General features: G+C 44.1%; 1 protein-coding gene across 1 annotated transcript; it reads right to left on the reverse strand.

Annotated features, from left to right (window-relative positions):
• Positions 1-9310: 9310 nt before the first annotated feature.
• adnpb (activity-dependent neuroprotector homeobox b) lies at positions 9311-22215 on the reverse strand. The gene is made up of 4 exons (XM_062392429.1): positions 21790-22215; positions 14461-14577; positions 13463-13555; positions 9311-13295 (listed from the first exon to the last, which is right to left on the reverse strand). Exons 2-4 carry the CDS (start codon positions 14566-14568, stop codon positions 10308-10310), a joined length of 3189 nt encoding a protein of 1062 aa, XP_062248413.1. The 5' UTR covers positions 14569-14577; positions 21790-22215; the 3' UTR covers positions 9311-10307.
• Positions 22216-22942: the final 727 nt, after the last annotated feature.

A 22942-nucleotide genomic window follows, 5' to 3' on the forward strand; every position in this document is an offset into this window, starting at 1 on the left:
TGTTCTTTGTACCGTGTAATGGTTTTTAAAAGATGAGAAACTTTACAATAATCACCTTTTTTTATCTTTATGAATATACATTAATCATATGCTAAAGTTCTATGGTCTCACCTAGAAAGTATTATGGGATAAACAGGCCCTTAGAATTAAGTCAACTTCAGCATTGTTCATACAAGATAACATATCCTAATGGTGAGCCTAAATCTCAACTTGTAACCTGATGTGCATGTGTCTCAATATTTATACAATGTGTTGTATTATTTGCATGTTTTCGTGAGTTACAGTGTGTACCCTACTCCAAGTATATAAACGGAATCGTTACAATGTCAGATATAGCTCCACATACAACATTTATGAAGGTAATACAAATAAAATATTTATAGTTGACTGAACCATGTTTCTTATTCTATAGCGACATCTTCTGGCCAAAGCTATAAAGGCCCACTGGCTGCAGGGTGCTGCACACATAATTAAAGTGCATTCACAATTTAGTCTGTGTGCACTGCGCGATTGGTCTAACTCTCCTTCTACTATGTTGTTAATCGAAATAGCCCGGAGTCAGTGTCAATGAAAACCAGTTTATCCATGTTCACTTCTTCTTAAAGAAAACATCATTGTACCTTGGATGAGTGATTTTATCTTGTACTAGCATTTTATCTTGTACTAGCATGTACTAGCATCATTTTACCAACTAGTTTACCAACTAGTTGGTAAAATGATGCTAGTTACAAATTGTGTGATGCAGTGGAATTAGCAGGATACTTGAATTGTCCCTCTGAGGCTTTGTTACATGTTGGGTATTTATAGGACAATACATTTTTAATTTGCCGTAACAGAAAAAGCAAAGGTGTTAATATTATTAACAATGTCTCTCTTCTGTTTAAATGTCCCAGTGAAATATGACAGTGTCAGTGAGTCAGCATGAACAACAGGTCCCTGAAACTGAAGCAGCTAAATGGAATTCAGCCATAATTCATTTTAATATTTACACCTGTGGATTTCTGCCCGTTAAAATGTCTTCTGGGGAAAAAAATCTCAGTTTCATTTTTTTATTTAATGAGTACGCTCAACAAAATTATAAAGATGGAATTTGAAAGGATTCATGATATTATGGTTTTATTTTTAATGCACTTTTCCTAAAATAATAGTTACAGCGTGTTTCATTAAGCAATGGAACACAGTCTTAAGATCATAATAAACAAAACACAGGATGAAATTGACGAAATGTGAGGACATGTTGACATGATGCAGTAGGATTATTCTATTTAATTTGTATTACATATTCACTGATACTGATATATCAGGGTCACAGTTGGTGAGCAAGAGGTCTTGTTTGTAAAAGTCTAAATGTTAATGTAGCTGCCTTTTGATGTAGCACATTCCTATTTGATTGCCTTGTCTGGTGATATTAGCATTACACCAGACAAGGCAATGAAATACGTGGCACCCAATGTGTTGTCAGCACTGCCACATGAAGGAAGCAAGATACTAGATCATTAGGATATTTTTACTTTTTTATACCCTGCTCCCAACAATATGTTTTACAGAAAGTCAACTAGATTGCATTTGTCATTCAGGCCATTGGAAGTTGCAGTTTTAAGCGTATAAAATAAAGCGCTAATGTTCGTCGGTTGTGAAAGAAAAGCACATTTGTTTTCAATTGATATAACATTGAATTGATCATGTTGCGAATAATAATTGGGTTAATAATAACAATGTTCAATGATCCATCATCAAGGAATTTCTACAAAGGCGTACAAGGGCTATCACCCTGTGATTCAATTATAGATCATTTTATTTATTAAAGTAGTCTCTTTCTCCCATGTATGTTAGAGATTATGTTCACTACTACCTTCAAGAGAAGATGGAGACCCCACTGCACAACTGAGAATGACGACAAGCTAAGTCTCTAGATTGAGAAACAGTCGAGGGATCAGCTGGCAGCTTTATGACTTGGCACCCACAGAACACCAACGTCCAGTATGAAGAGATGACTCCAGGCTACTGGGCCTCTGGGGAGAGTTGAAATCATACCTGAGACTGGAAAGGAAAAGATAAGATGGGAAAAAGATCACGGGTCATGGCCAGAGGAACATTAAGGCAAAAGGGATTTGGATTTTATTGAGATATTTGTGAGACAGGGAACAAATGAAAAGATGCTGGAGGAGTGCTTGCCCAAATCTGTGAAGTAAGGTGGAGATTTTTACAGAATAAAAGGGTTCTTGAACAAGAACGCCACACCATCTCCTGTGGAGGCTGATGGATTGGAGCCAGTTTGCTCTGACAACAGGGCAATGACCCAAAGCACAGCTCCAAACTATGCATGAGCTATTTAGACAAGAAGCCGTCAACTGGTGTTGTGTCTTTTATGGAACAGCTAGTCAATGAATCTCTATCCTATTGAGCAGCTGTGGGAACAGTTGGTATGGAAGAAGTGCTTATCGAACCATTGATTATTGATTATTTCTAAACTTTTCAATGTCCGAACCGGACATCTTTGGGTGACCCTAAACTCCAGGAACTTTTTCAAACTGATTTTTTGTTGTCATCACTTTTAAAGTTTTCTGTCCAATAGTCAATGACATGTCTTGGCACGAGGACAAATTGTATCTTTTGTTCTAATGCAACATCAATGTGCAGCAGGTGGAACATTGGCTGGCAATGTCTCCTCACAGTAAGAAGGTTCAGGGTTTGCATGTTCTCCCTTTGTCTGTGTAGATTTTCTCCAGGAGCAGCTTCCTCCCAGTCCAAAGACATGCAGCTTACATTATTTGGAGACTTTGAATTGCTCTTATATGTGTGAAGGTGAGTGTGGTTGTTTGTCTTTGTATGTCAGCCCTGCTGGGGACCTGTCCAGGTGGTATATCCCACCTCTCACCCATTTTCTGCTGGGATTGGCTCTGGCCCCTTATCTCCCTCAAAGAAGTGTCATTGATAAGGGATGAACTTTTCATCAAGTCTTGTTTGAGCATCCAGAGTTTTGCAAATGTAATCGTTTACATGGGAATTCTTACGTGAAAATTGATTGGCCATATGAAGTTTGTTGTGATCAGTCCTCCTGAGGTCATTCCATAGAGTCCCTTACTCTGACTCTGAAAAAACTGATTGTTGAAGTTACTCTGTAGATTTACCTTGATATTCTGCTGCATCACCCAACTTCCACTGATCACCAGCCACTCTGAGATTATCCGACAGATACCTGGATGAACATGGGAATTCATTTTCTCCCTGATCATGTTGTGCTCTTCACCGTTAGGATAATCCCAAAACAAAGTGGCATCAGCACTTCCACGGACACACACAAATGTTATCTCAATCAAAGCGAGAGCATGCAGCTTCATCTGAATTCGGCTCTAATTTCGCTAAATTCACAAAAGACCCTGCTTTTCTGAGACAAGATACAATAAAATGTGGTCAGACAGACTCAGAGGTGTAGAGTCAGTTAGCAAAGCAAATGTTTAACCTGCATGGACTGAAACACGTTTGAGCTGTTTGATGCTCAGCAGGTTAGTTTAGATTTTTTTTGCCTTTTCCCAGAAAACAGCTGCATGTTTCAGGCGGAAGTAATACGAGAGTGAACCAAAACAGTAAAAGTGGAACAATGACATGAACAACCTGAAAGGGAAATTTAGATATGGTGATGATATGTAGGTTCATCAAAAAGAGCAACACCTTTTGCTACAAAAAGCCATGTAATCCATACGTAATCTATATCATTATAGATTGTAGCTTCTTTAGTCCCTTTCACTGCATGTATTTAAAGTTTGTTTACATTACTCCACTGTGTTGTTTACAAAACTGAAGAAACGTCTCATTTAGTATGCTGGTCGTCACTGGCCTGCAGCGGTCAGGACCGAATGACTATCACTACAGCTTTTCTTCAGTTGTAAGCTGTACACAGCAAACTGCTCTTCTAGCTCCAAGTTTCAGGTTTGTGATGCAGTATTCTTTTCATCCATAAACATGGTCCTTGTTATTTTACCATTCTAAACTGCATAAACAAAACATTTTTTTTATTTTTCTTTTTATTGAAAAGGATACAGCTCAGTTCTTTGGCTTTGAAGATTCGGGTAACTGAAGATATGTTCATAACATCAGCTGGCAGTAGGAATTAATTAGTGCGGTAGAATATACAAAGGGTACATCGCCATCTTGTTCTCTGTTATAAAATGGGACAGTGTTTAGTTTAAAAAGGCATTAGGAGGTAATGATGTCCGATCTACTGAGCAACCACATGGCTTTCATAGTACTTCCATACAAGCCAGTAGTCAGTCAGATTTACCTTCAGCCTCGGCATACCCTCAAATTCAGCCTTTATCATTAACAAGGCCAAAACGATAAGGTACACAACTGAAGACCCAGATCACAATCACATCTACTGAAAACTTAAATTGTGCAGAAAACCTTCAAACCTACAAGGGATATTTACCATCTTGTCCTATATTCTACACACAATAGTCTGTCCGGTTCTTTAGCATGGCCTGTGGCTCTCCTAGATAGGAAACACCTCCAAGGATCCAAGCAGCAGAGTCACACAGGGATGAAGGAGACCTTCCTTCTGCAAGACACAAGTTCAAACGCCCAACTGACAAAAATCTTCTTCTTATGAGGTTTCAAGACTCATATAATATTTCTATTACAGTACTTATTAAGTTAAAACTTGTGCAGTGCTCGTTCTAAACCTGCCTGGAATTTGCTGTTCTCTTGTCCTGTGTTATGCTGTTCTCTTGTCCTGTGTTAAAGCTCTGGAGCTACTCCAGAATTGTTCCTTGTCATTAGTGAGTCCTCCTCAAACTGTTCAACAATATACTGTCCCTTTTTACTGTTTGTGTGCTGGCTGGTGTGTCCACAGCTTTTTACAAAAAAAACTTGTATGTTCATCCTAACTGGTTCATTTGCAGTTAAGATTTTAGAGTTAATCTTTTTCATAAAAGTGAACTGAATTAACTTAGTCACTATTCATATGTTTGGTTTATATAAGTTTAAATGATTTACTTAATAGCTGTTATTTACCCTACTTTAATTTGAAAATAAATTACTAAAGAGGAAAGTATTCTATGGATATTGTTGCCATGACCGAGTTCAGCCCCTGCAGCACCCGTAAAGTCAGTGTCAGTAATGAAATGTAGAATGAAAATTAGTTGTCATCCGTCACACACACATTCATACAGTGATTCTATGTGCTGCACTTTTCTTTATGAGATGGGACAATTTTGAGGTACAGTATCTTGCCCAAGGACACTTCCGAATGTTTAATGGGAAAGAAAGGGATCGAACCGCCGACCCTCTGGTGAGAGACCGACCTTGAATATGCCAACAGATCTGCTTATGTGCTGCTTTTTATCAATCTAGGAAATGGGTGTACCTTCAAAGTTATCAGAAATACTAATGACAGATCACTTCACTTTCACTCACCAGTTGCTCCAACAGCTCTGAACAGAAGAAGTATCTGGCCTCCCAGCAGACTCCCTCTCTCCCATTTTAGTCCCATCATACATGCACTTTGATGCAGCAGACATCCTCTCTCCACCTTCAAGGGCAGCCTGCAGCTCCCTCACTGTCACCGTGCAGAGCATGTGGGAAACTCACCGTCACACTCACAAGAAATGATTGTCATTTTTACATGACAATCTAAGGTGCAGGGGACAGAGTGCTAGATGGCTGAAAGTTATATCTGTAGAAAAAAATGTCTTTCTCTTTTTCCATAATGGGTAGTAAAGGGAACAATCTGACGGTCCCGATTTAAGGGCTGGGACACACCAGTGGAACCCACGATAGGGGTCACTGCGTAATCAGAGGAAGAAAGATCAAATATTCCACAGAAAATGTTAATTTCTTACTGGAAACTTTCCCCCTTTTGGGCTTGACATGAAATCGGGAGATTATCCGCACAGTTTCTTTCTCCAGAGTTTGTCTTTCACATATGAGCAACTCAGTGGGGGAAAGTCCTCAGCAACTAACTTGGACATTTTCTCACATACTGCTGCATAGTTTATGAAGATTATTCAGAAATCAGTGTATGTCTGGAAGCAGGTTTAATATCAGTGACCATATATTTGTCACAAGCAGCCATTGGTTGTTTTGGGAGTCACAGGTCCGAAGATTTCGTAAAAGGTTTATTCTACTTCTTCAGGATTTCTTGAACAACAGAACTTATTAAATAACCATTTTTAATGGTTTTCAAAGTTCTACTCTCCCTCTCTCTCATTCTCTCTCTCTCTGACCAGCTGAAAGAGGGTGGAAATAATAGATCCAAGCCGACTCTTCCTCTCTGTACTGACTCTCTCCAGGTGGAAGTTATCTCGACAATCATGGCATCCTAAAATGCCTGAGGTTCCTTGTCACCTTTTCCATGATTTCCTGTCTAACTTAACATCTCATTCTCATTCTTTTATCTCAAACCATTTACACTCCCATGTTCTCCCTCTCTATTCCTGCCCTCTTCCTGTTCACATCACATTCTCTATTCCTACTGAATCATTCAATTCCACCATATCCTTTCCATGAATCATTTGCACGCTGTGTGTGTGTGTGTGAGTGCGCCACTGTGTAGTCGCTCAGACTGCAGGAGGCGCTAGTAGCGGGGATGGATCTACAACAATCTCTCTCTGCCTTCCTCTCTCTCCAGCCCGGCCCCCACCACCCTCCAGCCTCTCCCTCTGCTGTGTCTCCCCCCTCAGCCCCCCACCTCTCCCCCACTCATCACCCAGCACTGCAGAAGCGGCATCTTGTCTCCCCCGCAGTCTGCAAGGCCTGTCTTTACCCCCCCCCCCCTCTCCTATCTCTGTGCTGCTGTTATTGTCCCACTTTGTGTGGCGCCCTGATCTGGATGACCCCTAGCCACATGCGATTTTCTGAGGATGCGAGGCCTAAGATACAATGCTGTACCCACAACATTGCAAGCATCTTTTATTGACACACTTGCTGAAATGTATTGTTTTTTCATAATTGTGCTGAAAGGAATCTCACAAAGGCTGCTGTCGGTTTCCTGCAGAGGGCGCCACCACCGACTCCGCAGAGGCCAATATTACATTACAACCTGCTCTCCCCCCAATATGTCCCTAATTTTCTCTTCCTCACGTCACCCCCTCCAGTCTGTCTCATCCTCTCTCTCTCCTGTCCTTCCTGCCCCTGTCTCCCCTCTCCTCCCTCTTGCTCACCCGCATCACCTCTGTGGGCCGCAGGTCAGTTTGGGGCAAACACAAAACTGACCTGAGTCCAGTTCAACCAATTATCCTCCCTCCTGTTAAGCACAAGGGCTGTTTTGTCTCGGCAGCCTGTACCTCTTTGTGTCTGACGGCACATGCACACAAACACACAACAGGGCCAATCCATCCCTCTCCTCCAGCTGCAGGGGGCGCCAACCTATACACCACCATCACCTCCCCTCCCCCCAATCCCTACCTCTTCCTCTCCTCTCTTTCCGTCTCTCCTCCTCTTCCCTCACACCCCTCCTCCTCCCTCTGCCCCAAACACTTCCTCCCCTCTCCGCCTCCTCTCATGGCTTCTCCTCCTTGGCGCCCCTGTCCCTCTCTGACTCCCTCTTTACTCCCCACTCCTTGTCTCCCTCTCTCCTCCCCCCTTTGAAAGGCTGTTCGGCGCTCCTTCTACACGCAGCACTGCAGATGAGGCCTCTGCCTCCCCCACAGTCTGTCAGGCCTCTCTCTCTCTCTCTCGCTCTCCTTGAGCCTCCCCCACCACTCCTTCCCTCTCTTGCTCTCTCTCCCTCGCTCGCTCCTCACAACAGCATAGCAACACTGACTAGCCTGCCAAGGAGAATCTTGCCTCTCTCTCTCTCTCTCTCTCTATTGCACTGAGGTAATTTCCCTCCATTTGAGATTTCTTGTCCCTAGGCGCAGAAGGGTGGGATTTTAATGAAATAGGTAAATACATACATAGCTAACCTCGGCTTTGACCTCATTCAATTAACCTGGGTTGGTAAAACATTGTGACTCACTGGATCTCGGTCAGATGTGATTGATCCCCATACACTGGGAGTGAACCTCTCATCCAACGGTGCACCTCAGCAAAGGGTTAATAATGTAGTGCTCTATTTCTAACCGAGGCTTCTCCAGGTCTAATCACAGGTAACACACAGACAGGGTCCATTTGGTGTGGTTTATAAAACCAGAACACAAAGGGACATATTGAAGATCTCAGACCGAAGGCAACACACATTCTGTTTCATGTTTCTTTTAAACAGGTGCTGTACTTTGAGCATGGCCATCACAAGTCCCAACTCATAACGCCTCCATCTAGAGAAGAATCTCTTAGAATGATTTCACAGATATTCAGAGTTACTGATTAGGTTTTATGCAACAGTGAGATTTACAGTAGAAAAGCACACTAATCTTCCGAGGCTTGATTGGTGGCCATCTTTTTGTCACCAAGCAATGCTGGATATTCCTGGAACTATTTTCGGCTTCTTACAGACGCAAATCCTGCATAACTAATCTTAACCTCATGAGATGAATCAAGGTTCAGATCCTCTGCTGGAATGAGAGGGTGAGGGAAAGAATGCTTCACTTTCTTAAAACACTATAGCTGCCCAAGATGCTTTTGGTCCTGGCTTTGGTATCTTTATTTAGCTCAGTATTTCCACATACATGCTCATTTATCATTTTTTTTTAAATAAAAAATCCCTGCATTTTTGTGCCGTAAATAAACTAAAACTTAAATGGTCTTCCCTGTTGGCCCATTGGTTTAAACATTTAAATGACTTCTCCCTCTCTACATCTCTGCTAATTCAATCTAAGCAAATCTTTACTGTGTTTTTCTAGCAGAGCAACACATTTCAACAGAGCAGACTGTTTTGTGATAGAGATATATGTTAACATTTGGTTGGTGCTTTGGAGATTAATCTGTTGACCTTTCAGATTTATCCTGGGACTGCTGTGGGGTGGTGAAAAGCTCTGCAGCTTTGTATTTCAAACAGCAATCAATGCACCATTAACCATACAACCTCCACTTAGAAGGGATTTATTGCCCCTTTTTAAACCAAAAGGAGGATCAGCTCATTCACTTCTGCACTTAACAGGTACGGACACTCTGTAGCACCATGCTTTAGCTCGAGTGAAGAAAGTTTCGCTCTGGTCTCCTAAAGTTTGTAGCATGACGTACATAAAGAAGAAGGTTTAAGGAGAAGTGCAAACAGTTACAGACAAGGCAGATTTACAATACTCATCTAAAAGAGAGAAAGACAGTCCGTCTCTCAAACTACTGCTGTGCATCAACAAGCTCAATAAACTCCTTTTTGTTTGAAATCTCTGTTCCTCACTTGAACTCAGAAACTGGCACACATTGCCATCAGTTGTGTGAGAAGCACAATTACAGCACTTTATTGTTCATAAATGCTTAAGTGAAAAATGAAAACGTAAAAACAAATACACACAATTCAAAGAACACATACTAAACAACTCTTTTTGGAAAAAAAATAATTGCTTTCACGTTTATGGATGCCAATGTGGTGATACTGTCCACTCTTGTGGGACAAAGGAAGAAAGTTTATGAAATTAGAAAGCAAGTACAGTAGAGGTTTATTAGCTGCAAAAAGTTGGTGAAATGCTCCTTTATACTGTGAGAGAAATAAAATTATCAAATTAAAAAGCGGAAACAAATCAATTCTGTTTTTCATTCATATATAGATATATTATTTTGCAAAAGAAAAACCCTTGGTTTTTGTTAAAAAATAAACTTAAACATACATGAAAATATCAGCCACCAAAGCAACACCTATCATTAAGCATATCAATATAGAACATATGAGGCTACCTTACGCACAGGTAAAAGCAAATATTTAAGGGAACATGTACAGCAACACTGTCCAAACATGTCTAAAAGACTGTACAAATTTACACTACCTAACTCGGTATAAGTACATGAAAAACAATGGATTATCTGGTCAGCCTGAAAGCTTGAACTCACAACAACTTGTTTTAAGCCACAATCAAGTTCAGTGGCTTAATTAACGTTAATCACTCATCATCTCAATGTAATAAAGTATATAAGAAGGCAAAAAACTTTGTCTATTCGTTTGGTGTAACTTCACTGTTGTCTTTGAGAAACATTAAAACTTCACAACTCTTTACATCGACCCTAGCTGCTTTTAAAGTCCTGCCTTTAAAATGTCTTTGAATGGCTTGTTTTGAGTTTTTCCACTCAAGGAGCGTTCTTTCCTCCTCGCTCCCTCCTTCAGAGATGTCCAATCCAACAACGCGGTGTCCTTCCGTTCAGACGAGGCAGATTTGTTGGCGTGGATCAAATCTAAAGTGTCTCTCAGATTATGTGAGTGGTTTGGGTTTTTCCAGTCAGACCTGCTGTTTGCCCAGCTGAGCCCCGTCTCTCCGGCTTCGGGCAGATGGCACAAACTTGGGAATAATGATCGGCAGAGCGTCTCTTCCTTTAGCAACCGGTCTCCCTGAGCCCTCTGTGGGCCTGAAGCCATTCTCTACATGTTCTCCTTCATACTCATCATCTTCATCATCCTCGTCATCGTCATCGTCAGACATATCATCCAGATCTGAACCATTCTTTGCCCCTGTCCTCGGCTTCACTTCCTCCTTAGCTCCAGTAAGCTGTTCGTTACCATGGCAATGTAACTCTCCCTCTAGTTCCCTGTCATCTTTCTGCTGCTCTTCTTCATCACTGTCAGAGTCAATAGCAATTGGCTCAGATAGGTCCAGAGGAAGGTTTTGTGCTGAGGTGCTGTTGATTGTCTTGGCTTGGTCTGTGCTGGCACTGTTGGGTTTGGGAAAAGATGTCGTTGCTCTAGAACCTTCCAAAGTCGCACTGGGCTTTCCCCTTGGTGAGGGGTCCACACCACCATTAGCAGCTACAAGCTCCCTGTGTTTTCGCAGAGCCTGTTCCGACATGCCGATATGCGTCCTGGATGTCCGCCTTTTGCTATGTCTGTCCTCATACACACCATCCTGGATGAAAGCAAGCTCGTGTCTCACTTTGCTAACCTCCTGCATACTGAAGCCGAGCAAAACGCTGGCATTTAGGGTTTCACATTCCTGTGTGCATTTCCTCCTCCTGTTGACAAAGTGGCTGGAGATGTCGGACTTCCACAGCCACAGACTGGCTGCTAGCTTCTCAACCTCCCGCTGTGTGGGATACGGCGCTTGATTGAAATACTGCGTTAGAAATGCCTTCCTAGACTCGTATGACTCAGTTTCATGTCCTTTGGGGTCGAGAGCTAAAACTACAGGTTCATCTGGATTTTCTACAAACGAAGATGGACCGTTGATATCCCGTGGGTGGGCCCTTTCACCGGGGGGTCCCGGCCTCCTTCGCTTTGGGGCACTAGTGTCTGAGCTATGAAAGCCAGCCCGTTTAAGAGCACTGCTCTGGGCCTGGCTGACCCGAGAAGAAAGAGGTGCTCGACTGTCCTGTCCATTCTGGGATTTCCCTACACCTCGACAGTGCACTAAGTGTAGAGTGATGGTGGAGGCAGTCATGTTACTGGTATACACCCCCAAGCAGTGAATACATTTGTAGGTCAGTTTCTTTTCAACCGGATGAACTGTCTGAATCACCTGGTGCCTCTCTCTCAAGTGGTGGGCCAGTGAGTCTGAAATTGGGCCCTTAAGGATAGAGAAGCAAAGAGGACATAGTGTCTTTCCCACATCCCTTTTGTAGGGCACAGATGCCTGTGGAGCAGTCTTGGTTGGCACATTGTCAGCACCCACTGAAGGTGTTTTGGGTGGATGCTGGGGCATTAACCTCTTGCTTGATAATAGCGAGGCAGACAAGGCCGATGACACAGGGCTGTTGTTTTGAGCATGAAATGCCACCGATTCCTCTGGAGCGTCCTTCATGTTGTAGGTAGTAACAATCAACTGAACATTCTTCGGATTGCCCTGCTGCAAAGTGAGGTCAAAGGTCAAGGGAGAGTCTGTGCGTGGGCCAACACTCTCATCTGGGTGTGACAGCCGCATGTGGGCCACCATCTTCTCAACGTCATTGAAGGTTGCCCGGCAGTGTGGGCAAGACAGGCCATGGATCAACATGTGGTTTAACAGCGTGTCACTGGGGAGATAGCGGTTACAGTAGAGACACTTGCTGGTGAAGTTGTGGATCTTCATGATGTAGTTGGCAACAGCAGGCACCTTCTCTGCTTTATGTTCTTTTTCAAAGTGAGCACTGTACACATTCTCTGGGAAGAGCTCATTGCAGATAGTGCAGATTTTCCACTTCTGAGTATAGGACGTGCCAAGGACTGAGGAACCACCTTTTTTGGCCGTGAGAGATGCTACAGTTGTGGCTGCTGCCTGGACACGTGAACCCAATGAGTTAGATTTGAGTGAAGAAGAGGCACTGAGCACAACTGGACTCCGCAGGCCGCCGCCAGAAATAAGCTGCTTTGCTGCATGTGACTGCTGGGGCACAGAAACCTGAGCGTTCCCTGGTAAACTAACTCTCACCTGACTGCCAACAGAGAACTGGTGGGTGGTCCCAGCCTTTAATCCGACTGCATCATGCTTCATCGCAGCCAGAAGACTCTGAGAGTTGAAGCCCGTCTTTGATGAAATAATAACCCGACCCAGATGCTGTGAGCTAGGAGTCCTGGTAGTGGCCATCACTGCACCTTTAGGGCCCATCCCAATGATGGTCTTATCTCCTTGGGTTTTGGGGGGGATCATGATGATGGGTTTGGGACGGGGGACTATCACACTGGTGTGCCCAATCATAGCAGTTACCTGGTAGCCAATCCTCTCATGGTCCTCAATGACATGTTGAACAAGTGCCTCGTATGTCCTTGGAACAAACAGACACTTCTTACAGTGAATCTGATTACTACTATTATTAACATTGTTTGTGTTATTACTCTCTGTATTTCCTGTTGCTCCTGCTGTACCGCCATTCTGAGCATTTGTCTTCTCTCCTGGTTTTGCGATATAGGGCTGGGCAACTTGCTGGAAGTGTTCTCGGTAGATGTGCTTTCGCACTACATTGTACAATGGGTCCCTATAGGTGCACTTCTTGCAATAGTACACAGCCTGTTCCATACTGTCCCCACTCCTCTTCAGCAACCCATCCTTCATCATGATCCCGCCAGCCCCGGCCACCATTCCACCAGGGCCATGCCGCACAGTGTTGTTAGGCATGTGGAAAAGTTTGATGTGTGTTTCCAGAGTCTTTTTGTTGCCATTGTAAGTGCAGTATGGGCAGTTGAGCAGAATATTGTTCTCAAAGTCCTCACTGTGGACATTGCGGAAGTGGCTCTTGTATGCAGAGAAGTACTTGGATGAAAAGAGGCAGCCAGTGCAGCAGAAAGGCTTCGATCTGTAGTCCTGGAGATACAGAGATTTAAAAAAGATAAAACTTTATAAAACTTCTTGAACAATAAAACAATAATATGGTTACATTAGAGATACTCTCAGTTTTTGTGGGGTAAACAAAATATCAAAACATTCAAATGGGATATTAATAGGTGTGTTTGTGTGTGTGCTTCACACACCTGGAATTTGGTACGTGATGGCTCGTACATGCACACATCTTCCCAGCTAGTGTGCTTAATATACACCTCTGGAGGAATGTAGTCTTTATAGTCCTGAACAACAAGAAATTAAAGATTAATACTTGACAATAAAATAATATTTTTTCTTCTATAATGCAATGTCATACACATATTAAACTTTACATCACTTTTCTTGTTTTTGAGTGATGCTTAGCTCCAAGCTACAGCTAGCTTAAGTAATGATACAAGTTTACTTGGGGACACAGAGGGTTTGTGGGTAACTAATTTGCTAACATTCATTAATTGTTATACGTGTCAAAGAAAAGCTGACTGAATGAACACAATACAAAAATGCAGAGGTATTACTTATAAGTCAGACATATTTATATTATCACATGGGGCACATGTTTACTTTGCAAATGTTTTACTGAAATTGGTTAAATGATAGAAATTGTGACATAATTCCGACAGTTCACTCTAGTCCCAGTTTAAACCCCATCAACGATTCTTTATGTTTGTGCCTAGGCCTCTAAGAAATCCAGAGAACCAAATGTTGATTATTATTATTATGTAAAGCTCTTGGTTTCTGCTTTTAAGCCTGAGGAGCATCTTTCTCGTATATCGAGTGAGATTTAACAGAATGAGGACATGGTGTCAATGAAGACAATCGCATAATACTGTAGGTGTCGTAAGTACAGTTCATAGATTCCGATTGTCATATATTATCTGTATTCATTCAGGAGAGCCAGGCTCCCTGCTGCTTAACTCTTACTTCCTGCAGTGAGTCAAACAGAGCAACTATCTATCTTATTCCTAAACTGACTTTATTATCAAAGTAAAACAAAAGTCCCATATGTACATCCAGATGTATCCAGACATGATCTGTTCTTAAACCCCAGCAAAGATGAGCATTTAGCTTGGAACGGGATTTTGAAGGTTATTATGGATACACTGAAAGAGAAGTTATCCGCACAGAATGGTACATGCTGCATGCTCACCTCTAGGTGATCTCTGCAGAACTCCAAGCCGATGTCTCCCAGAACCCTCTTGACATTTTTCCTTGCTTTCCGCAGACTGCCCAGGTTGTTGACCGGGAGCTGGAACATGCTGCCCACCTGAACAGAGGAGACATACAGTGTGTGATTAACAGGTGTAGGGGTAGTGTATGGAAAGGTGAGTTTCATGAGTCACAAAATTAACAGTTTTCTAAAAAAAGATATCTTGAGTCTTTTATTTGAGACAAGATAAATAAATTAAAGACCAGAGAAGAAATAATGACAGATTCAGTGATTTGTAAAGTGATGCATTTTTTTAATTTAGACAAAGCTGTCTGCTTAAGTCAAATTTCGTGCCACCTGACAAAATTCTAGTACAGTGGAAACAACTTATAGTGATCATGTTGTCTGAGGCCACATTCATCACTATAAGCGGTTGATTACTATAAACAAACAGCATAACTTCTGTATGATCCTGTCCCAGAACTTTAGAGAAAGGTGACAGCCGCACAACAGACAGACACACAGACTCTGCTGGTCACTTCGCTCTCACTGACACGCAGACCACCCACCCACCCACACCCACCCACACACACACACACACACCCACACCCACAGACAAACTTTGACAATGTATGCAGCCCTGGAGGAGATGGCAGGGCTCACTCTGTCTGACTTGATTCGGTTGACAGTGCACAGCGAGAATGATAAAGACAAAGAGAGGAGCAGCATATTACTACAGAGTTGCTAAAGACTGTAAAAAAAACAAAAAAACATCAGCACTTGTATGAAAAGACAACAAATTGACTCTGCCAGCAGACTTGGTGGTGCTGTTGCTGGGCGCTCTCTGGCCCATGCAGTGGAGCTGTCCGGGGTCCCTGGTCTGTGCCCCGGCGCTGTGTGCTCTGGAGCTGGGCATGGCTCTTTGTTTGATTTTAGAGAAATTTACTGCCATTATGGATGTTAAATTTAGTTTCTAATTGGTAGCCAGCATCCATCTACAATGGACAAGGGTCTATGAAACATTAAAAAAAATTTAAGCAGGGGTTATTTTTTTAAGTGTTAACATTAGTATAGAGAGTATTCACACAACACTAACCTGCAGCTGCAGAGTAAAACAGAGCAAAAGGCCTTAATAATGTTTCCCATTAAATACCATGACTATGAACAGCCACAGGCTCACTTGTCCCACCACAGCTGGCAATTTTGTATACACAACTCACAACAACAGGTCTTTAACTATTTTGTGCCATTGCTTCATTGTAGAGCTGTGTCTCAGTCAAACATCTGTCAGTCGGACTAAACATTGGCAGCACCAGAGAGTAATCCGGCCATGTTAATGGCCCACATAAACACAGTTTTGAGAGGCAGGCAGCACTGGGCACAACACCTGCCAGCTCTTGTCACACACTAGTGAATGAATGTGAATGTCCAGCATGGAATCAGAACAATACACACTGTTCAGCAATATGTCAGCATGCTGTGGGGTTAGTCTGATGTGATACCTGAGTTAGTTATCTGATAGACCTAGTTCCATCCCGAGTATGCACGCGGAATGCAAAGATAGCACATCGCTAGAATGGGCAGTCACTGGAAGTGTCTGATATGCATCTGATCTATAACATCTTTTTAAATTATTCTCACACATTCTGACTTGTCATTATAGGAAAAGCACATAGGGGTTATGCTTGACAACTCCTTGGTAGCTCCAGACCAGACTGCTGGGAACCTGGGTGTGACACTCGACAACTCTCCCTTACTGCCATCATTACTGCAACAACCCCCTCATGTAGATTCATGCTGCACAACGTCAGGAGAATACGTCCCCTTCTCACTCAGAAGGCAGCGCAGGTTCTGGTCCAGGCTCTGGTCATCTAACGCCTAGACTACTGCAACTCCCTCCTGTCAGGTTTTACCTGCTAGTGCCACCCGACCTCTGCAGCTCATCCAGAATGCAGCAGCTCGACTGGTCTTAAACATCAGTTCATTCACACTACTCCGCTCCTTTGCTCTGCTCCCTTCACTGGTTACCAGCATCTGCCCACATCCGTTTCATAACACTAGTACTTGCGTACTGTGCTGTGAACGGATCGAGTCCAGTTTACATCAAAACCTTACACCCCAGTCTGTCCACTCCACTCTGCATCTGCCAATCTACCAATTTAAGATGTTCCAGTAGACCAGTCAAACAGAATATCTTATAACAAATACTCTTGTACTGTGACATGTCAAAGTAATCTGTAAAATGGCCTATTTACAACGCTTCAATCACGACTTTGATAGGATGAAAACAGTCTAGCAAGCAAAACATCCAGCCATTTCCATCATGTCTTTTAGACAGCACACAAATGACTGAGTAAAGATAGACCACACCTCTTCCCTTACTCCCACTGTACAAAAAAGATTCAACAATATCGCAGATACAGCCGAGCCACTGACAACTGGATTGAAGCCGTGTCAACAATAAAGTGGCTGTTGTAGCGGAGAGTTGTGGATAAGACGGAGCTGAGTCGAAGGGCAAAGCTTGCAATTTACGAGTTGATTTATATTCTCACCTATGGTCATGAGCGACTGAGAGACCAAACTCATGTATAAAGGGTCAAGAAGGAGTTTCCTCTGCTGGGTTGCTGTGCTCAGCTTTAGAGACCAATCAGAACTATGATGACATTTAATATATAGCTGCTTTCAGACATGCACTGAAGTCTGCAGATACTCTCCGGAGGAGATGCATGTGTGAATGCAAATGTCAGATTGAGAGGCTCTGCAGTTTTCCTGCAGACTTTGTCTGCCTAGCCCCCTAAGTATAAAGTCCATAGAATTTCAGGAGAATTTGACAGCAGGGGGTCTCGCTGAATTCACCTTGCGGTTAGATGGCGCTTCTAACATGTGACCGACTCAAAAATCTAAATAACTAAAGAAAACAAATATCTCCCGGTGAAAAAGAAGTGTTATACACATAGAACCCACCGACGAAGATGTTAAGAGAGTTTGTGATGACAAGAGCTGATGCAGCTGTCTGTGTGTTGTAATTAAGATCACGTGATCTCCACAGTGGAGTCAATCCGTCACTTCCTGTCTCTGCACCTGGCTGCTCCACCTCTCGCCTGAATAATGCAGAGGATTTGTTGCTGTTGTCAACATGTCTGTGTAGCAAACCACCCGCTGTGTTTCGCATGTGTGAAAGACAAACTCTAGGCTAATTCCAGTCTCAATTCTCTGGATTTTACCCAAAGGTCACATCTGAAAACGGCTTTTCACCAACAAATAAAAAACAAAGAAATGATCTGAAAGTTAAATGAATCGAAAAGTTTCAATGCAATCGTTTTCAACAACCTGCATTCTTACCTTTAGCACACGCTGTATCTCCTAAGAAGTAAATCACTGTTCACAAGATAATTTCACTGCTTGATCGGATGCACTACTACTTATTATAATAACAATAATAATAATAGCGAACATCTAAGTTAGTTATGTGTCCGTCAGTTATGTTATCCGAAGAAACAAACTGATAAATGGACATCATTCACCCACAATCCAATGAGAAAGAGACACAATCTGGCGAAAAAACAGTTGAGACATTGAGATAGGCTGATACATTCCCTGATGCGAGCCAGTCTGTAATACTGCAGAGCTGAGTGGCATAGACAGGCTGCGAGAGACACCTGTAACCATAGCAACTATACACAAAGGATGTGGCCTCAAAAAGAACCATTAAAATGTCCCTGAAAATATAACTTAACTGAACTGTATTTAGTTTCCGTCAACTTAAACTAACAAAAACCATATCACTAAACTTTAACTAAAACACAATGAAAAACAGTTGCCTTCTAAAGTTTTTGATCTCTAGTAGAAGTAATACCCATTCCTGATAATGTTTACCCTGACCTTAATGTCCCAAGCTACACAGCAATGTGCCGGCAAAGACAGATTGGACGATTTCTAACTGTAAACATGCCTATAAACAATGCAGGATTTGATTGCTGCACATAAAATACAGAGACCCTGCATTTTAGTGAGAAACATGATGTAGACATAACCTTGGATTCTTTGTGAGTAAACTCAGTGCTCAGTGGTTTGTCGGGGGCTGCACCTCTCGATTATTATTTTTTGGGATTCATTTTACGAAATTTATGGGATTAAATTTTTACAGTCCCATACAAAATACCACCAAAAATGTGTGCAATTTGAGTAACACTGAAACAGTTAAAAAAGTTCAGTATAACTTCAGTTAACAGGAATAATTCATATCTCAATAACATAACCCCCCCCCCCTTCTATCCTACTCGTCCTTCTCTCCTTCTTTCCTCCTCTCCTCTCTACCTCCATTCTTGCCCGTGCATAGCAGTTATGCTGCTGCGATAAGCCATCATGTTCGGTTTTAGATCGGGGATATTCAATTAAAATTCAAAGAGGTCCAGTTATAGAGAAGCAAAGGTCCGAAACATAACAATCTCTAATATGGGTTATTCAGTGCCATATATTTTGAAGTAGCGTAGCGGTTGTATCAATGTCTGTATGAAATAAAAAACTGCCTGTTAAATTGAATTAAAGAATTTAAATTTCGAAAGAATTTCAAAAATGTTTATTGTTAATTGAAACATTAAACTGGAGGGTACTATAGCAATACAATAAACTGTCTTTTCTTGTTTCAAATAAAATAAGGTTTGCATTAAAAAACTAAATTTAACAGTCGTTCCCCAATTTCTCTTGTTTAGTGACAGAAGTAATGCTGCCAGGATTTACTACTGTAAAGAAATGAAACCGGGTAGGTTAAAATAAGACTACCGTAAATGCGAGAAAGGTGCGCAGGTTAAAATAGAAATGCTCTGTTGGACCACAATCCTCCTATTGGTGACCTTTGCTAGATGATAGTGGGCCATTTTGTTTCGCTTCAAGATTTTCTCCTGAGGTGAATCCATGCTTCGATGAAGCGCGGCCACCTTCCATACGACGCGTCGCCTCAGCACCAGGGGTTTGTTTATGGATGTTTCTTCTATTATTGGTAAAAACAACTTTTACCAGAAGAAGTCAGGGCTGTTTGATTCACAGTCCTAAATGCTCTGGTTAAATATCTCTATTCAAATCAGAGGTAGATACAGGGGGGTCAAAGGCCACTGAAGCATGGCCACCGAAAGGCAAAACCGTCACAACAAACAGCCCTGTCCCAAACAATTCCTGTGAACACCTCAGCTTAATTCCCTTCTAGAAAGCACAAAACAGAATGGGGGAACTTTGTGTGTGTGCCTCTGTGTGTGTGTTTGTGTTTGGCTGAGCAGAGAGGACCAAAGTCAGTCCTCTTGTTTGTCTGCTGTCTGTCTTACATTAAGAAATGTGCTTGGGCCAGAGTGGGTGAAAGAGAAACACACCCCTACCCAATTCCCCCATCTGCCCCTCTGTCGCGCTTCCTCCCATTACTTGCAGATGGCGCTAGAGAGGACCTCCATTATGTAAGCCTCCCTATACTATGCCTGCCCCCTTTTTCCTCCCTGACTTGCAATGCTATCACAGAATGGCGCCTCCTATTGAGTCAGCAGCAGCCTCTCCAATATGTCTGCAGTGGAGAGGGAGGGAGGGAGGGAGGGATGTAGGGAGGGAGGAAGGGGAGGGACAGAAGGAGCTCCGGAGATCAGGGAAGGGGGAGGGGGAGTGGGAGAGAGAGGATGAGGTGTGTGTGTATGTGGGGGGGTGCATGGGTGAGGGAGGGAGGGAGCTGGGAGGAAGAGAGTGGAGAGGGGGGAGGCAGAGCGGGTGAGTGAGCAAGCCAGGGTAGGAGTGTGAGGGGAGAGATGAGAGGAAAGGAGAGGACAGAGTGAGTGACGGAAGTGGAGGGGGGAGGGTAGGGGCTGGGGAGGCATTGAGGTCGGGCGGACAGGCTCAGAGGAGAGGGGTGAGGAGGGAGGGAGGGTGAGAGGGAGGGGAAGAGGCTGAGGGGGGAGAGAGAAAATGGGAGAGGGAGCGAGAAAGAGGGGGCTATGGATGTGCATGCAGGGGAGAGGGGGGGTGAGGAAGAAAAGAGAGAGCGAGGGAAAAAAAGACAAGGAGAAGCTGAGCAGGAGGGAAGGGAGGGAGTGAAAGGAGAGGAGAGGGAGGAAAGGAGATAGGAGGCTGCTCTGCTCGGCTGAGGGCTGCCGGCAGAAGACAGGTTTCTCCTTCCACTGTGGTGAGAAGAAAAATAAAAACACGAGTCCCAACAAACCTTCAACCATAGATTTCCTGACGGCTCATGCAGTCCTCCTCCACCTCCACTGTGAACCTGTGACACGGCTGATCGCAGTCCTCCTTCAGGAGTGTGGGTGAGGACCAGGGGGGGAGAAGCTCCTGGTCCTTATTCCGAGACAGACGAAAAGTTTGAGATGCTTAAAATGCACTAGGGCGAGTTTAAGCTCAGCACCTGTCTGCAGCCCACAGTCATGGAGGAAGAGTGCGGTCTGGATGGGAGGATGTGTGTGTGCAGCAGGAGGAGATGGATGTAGATGTAGGGACTGACCATCACAGCCCAGAGTCACCTGGCTGGAACCCAGGCACCTTGGGGGCTTTGATTGAAAGGAAAACTCTCATTAGGCAGCTGATGTTTGGACGAGTCGCACACCACGGTCTGTCTGTGGCTGGGAGTGTACGATGTGGAGGTAGATGTTGGGACCATGTTCATCATCTGAGACTCGCTGTGACAGCCCCTCTCTCTGCCCCCCTCCCCTCCGCCGGCTCAAACACGAGGTCTGAGTGCCTCGCAGCTGCACGGTGTCACCTGGCTGGAGCCTGATCGCCTCACATGCGGCTTTGAAAAGGATAACTCAGAATGCAGCCGAGGCTTGAATGAATCATGTATCGTGTGACCCCCCCCCCCCCCTCCCTCCCCTCCAAGACAACACTTCATGTACAGCAGCTGCACTTTCCGCGCTCGCACTATTCCTCATATCGAACACTCGTGGTCTGGCTGTCAGTCCACCTGATCAACATCTGGCCGTATCCAGATCCATAGCTGTGGCAGAAGGCAGACGCCACTGACAAAGAATGAGGACACACCGCGCTGAGTTAGCATGTTAAGCTAGCCAACTCGCAACAACAACATTGACTACTGACGAACTGACGCTGCCAGCTCGCCTGTTTATTTGTCTCTCACCGGGGCTGTGGTGCAAGCAGAGCTGCAGGAGCAGTCGTTCAACTTGACGGTGAATGGAGCAACACAAACACAGCGTTATCCGTGTTGCGGACAAGTTACCTCAGCTGTAGTTCACCGCCACCCGCCGCATCAGCGCAGGTAGCCGCCGCACAGCTAGCAGCAAACGGTGGCTCTGTGGGGAACATGTCCAACATTATGACAGACAAGTTTACCTGCTTTCACGTCCACTGCTCCCGCCCGAGTCAGAGGTGTCACCCCGGGATGGCTGACACGAAGTACGGACACTTCTTCTGCTAATATCCCGCTGATATCCTCTCAGGTGATCACTAGCTCCGTCGCTGCTCTCCCCAGCCCTGGCGGTCCCTCGCCGACAGGGGCTATCCTCTCCTCTTCCCTCCGGTCGGGCTTTGAAAGCCTCCGAGCCTCATCAGACTGTTCCAGTCTCCGTTCGGCGGAGCGCAGAGGGCGGACACATGTCCTGCTGTCGGCAGCAACAACCCGGGAGGAACCGCTCTCTCAGTCAAAAAGCTCGCAGCGCCTGAGTCTGCCGGACAGCACACAGCGGTGAAACCATTCTCTCTTGACAGACAATACACATCCAGCCTAGAAACTGTCCGATCCAAAATGGCGCAAATAAAAGGGGCGGAAGTGACATCTACTTGATTAGCATAAATAATCTCATTGTGAGGTCGTCGCGAGCCGGGCTCATTACGACTCCTGATTGGTTTCTCAATCAATTTGGCCAATTAAGAAAATGCCTGATAGAAAACTCACCTATTAGCTCCTTCTCAGCTCGGGGAAGGTCTGTGTTTTCTGTATGCGAGGCTGGGGGTAAACAACCCGGGGTAGCAGTGGCAGGATCCAACCGCCAGCGGGCGTCCTCCTGGAGTGGGTTTCGCCGATTTGTGCGCATGCGCGGTGTGGCTACATCTGGCTTCCCACTCCTCCTCCTCCTCCTCCTGCTCTTCCTCCTCCTCCCTGCGGAGGGTCCAATGCACACAGTGCCTCAGCACTCAGCTCAGGAGGGGTGTCTCTGGTGTCTCCGGTAGGTGGCGCTGTACGTTGTTGTGTTGTTACTGCCCAGTCAAACCGACTGGAACTACTTTCCTGAGTGGGGCCCGGTGAGGGACAGCTCCCGAACCCAGCACTGCAGCCCACGTGACACTGCACTGGCTAGAGTGGCGGTAAAAGTTCTCCATTAGCATGGGGAGATTATCATCATCATCATCATCAACCTATTTTTAAATAGTTCCTCATTGATGTTTCATGTAGAAATTTAAATAAGCAATATAACAGTTTTGGACACTCATCAAGACAAGGCGTGAAAACAGGGTATGTCTAATAGGGTTTGGAGTGCGGAGCTAT

This window comes from Platichthys flesus, chromosome 7, assembly GCF_949316205.1.
Source record: "Platichthys flesus chromosome 7, fPlaFle2.1, whole genome shotgun sequence".
NCBI classification, from domain to species: Eukaryota; Metazoa; Chordata; class Actinopteri; order Pleuronectiformes; family Pleuronectidae; genus Platichthys; species Platichthys flesus.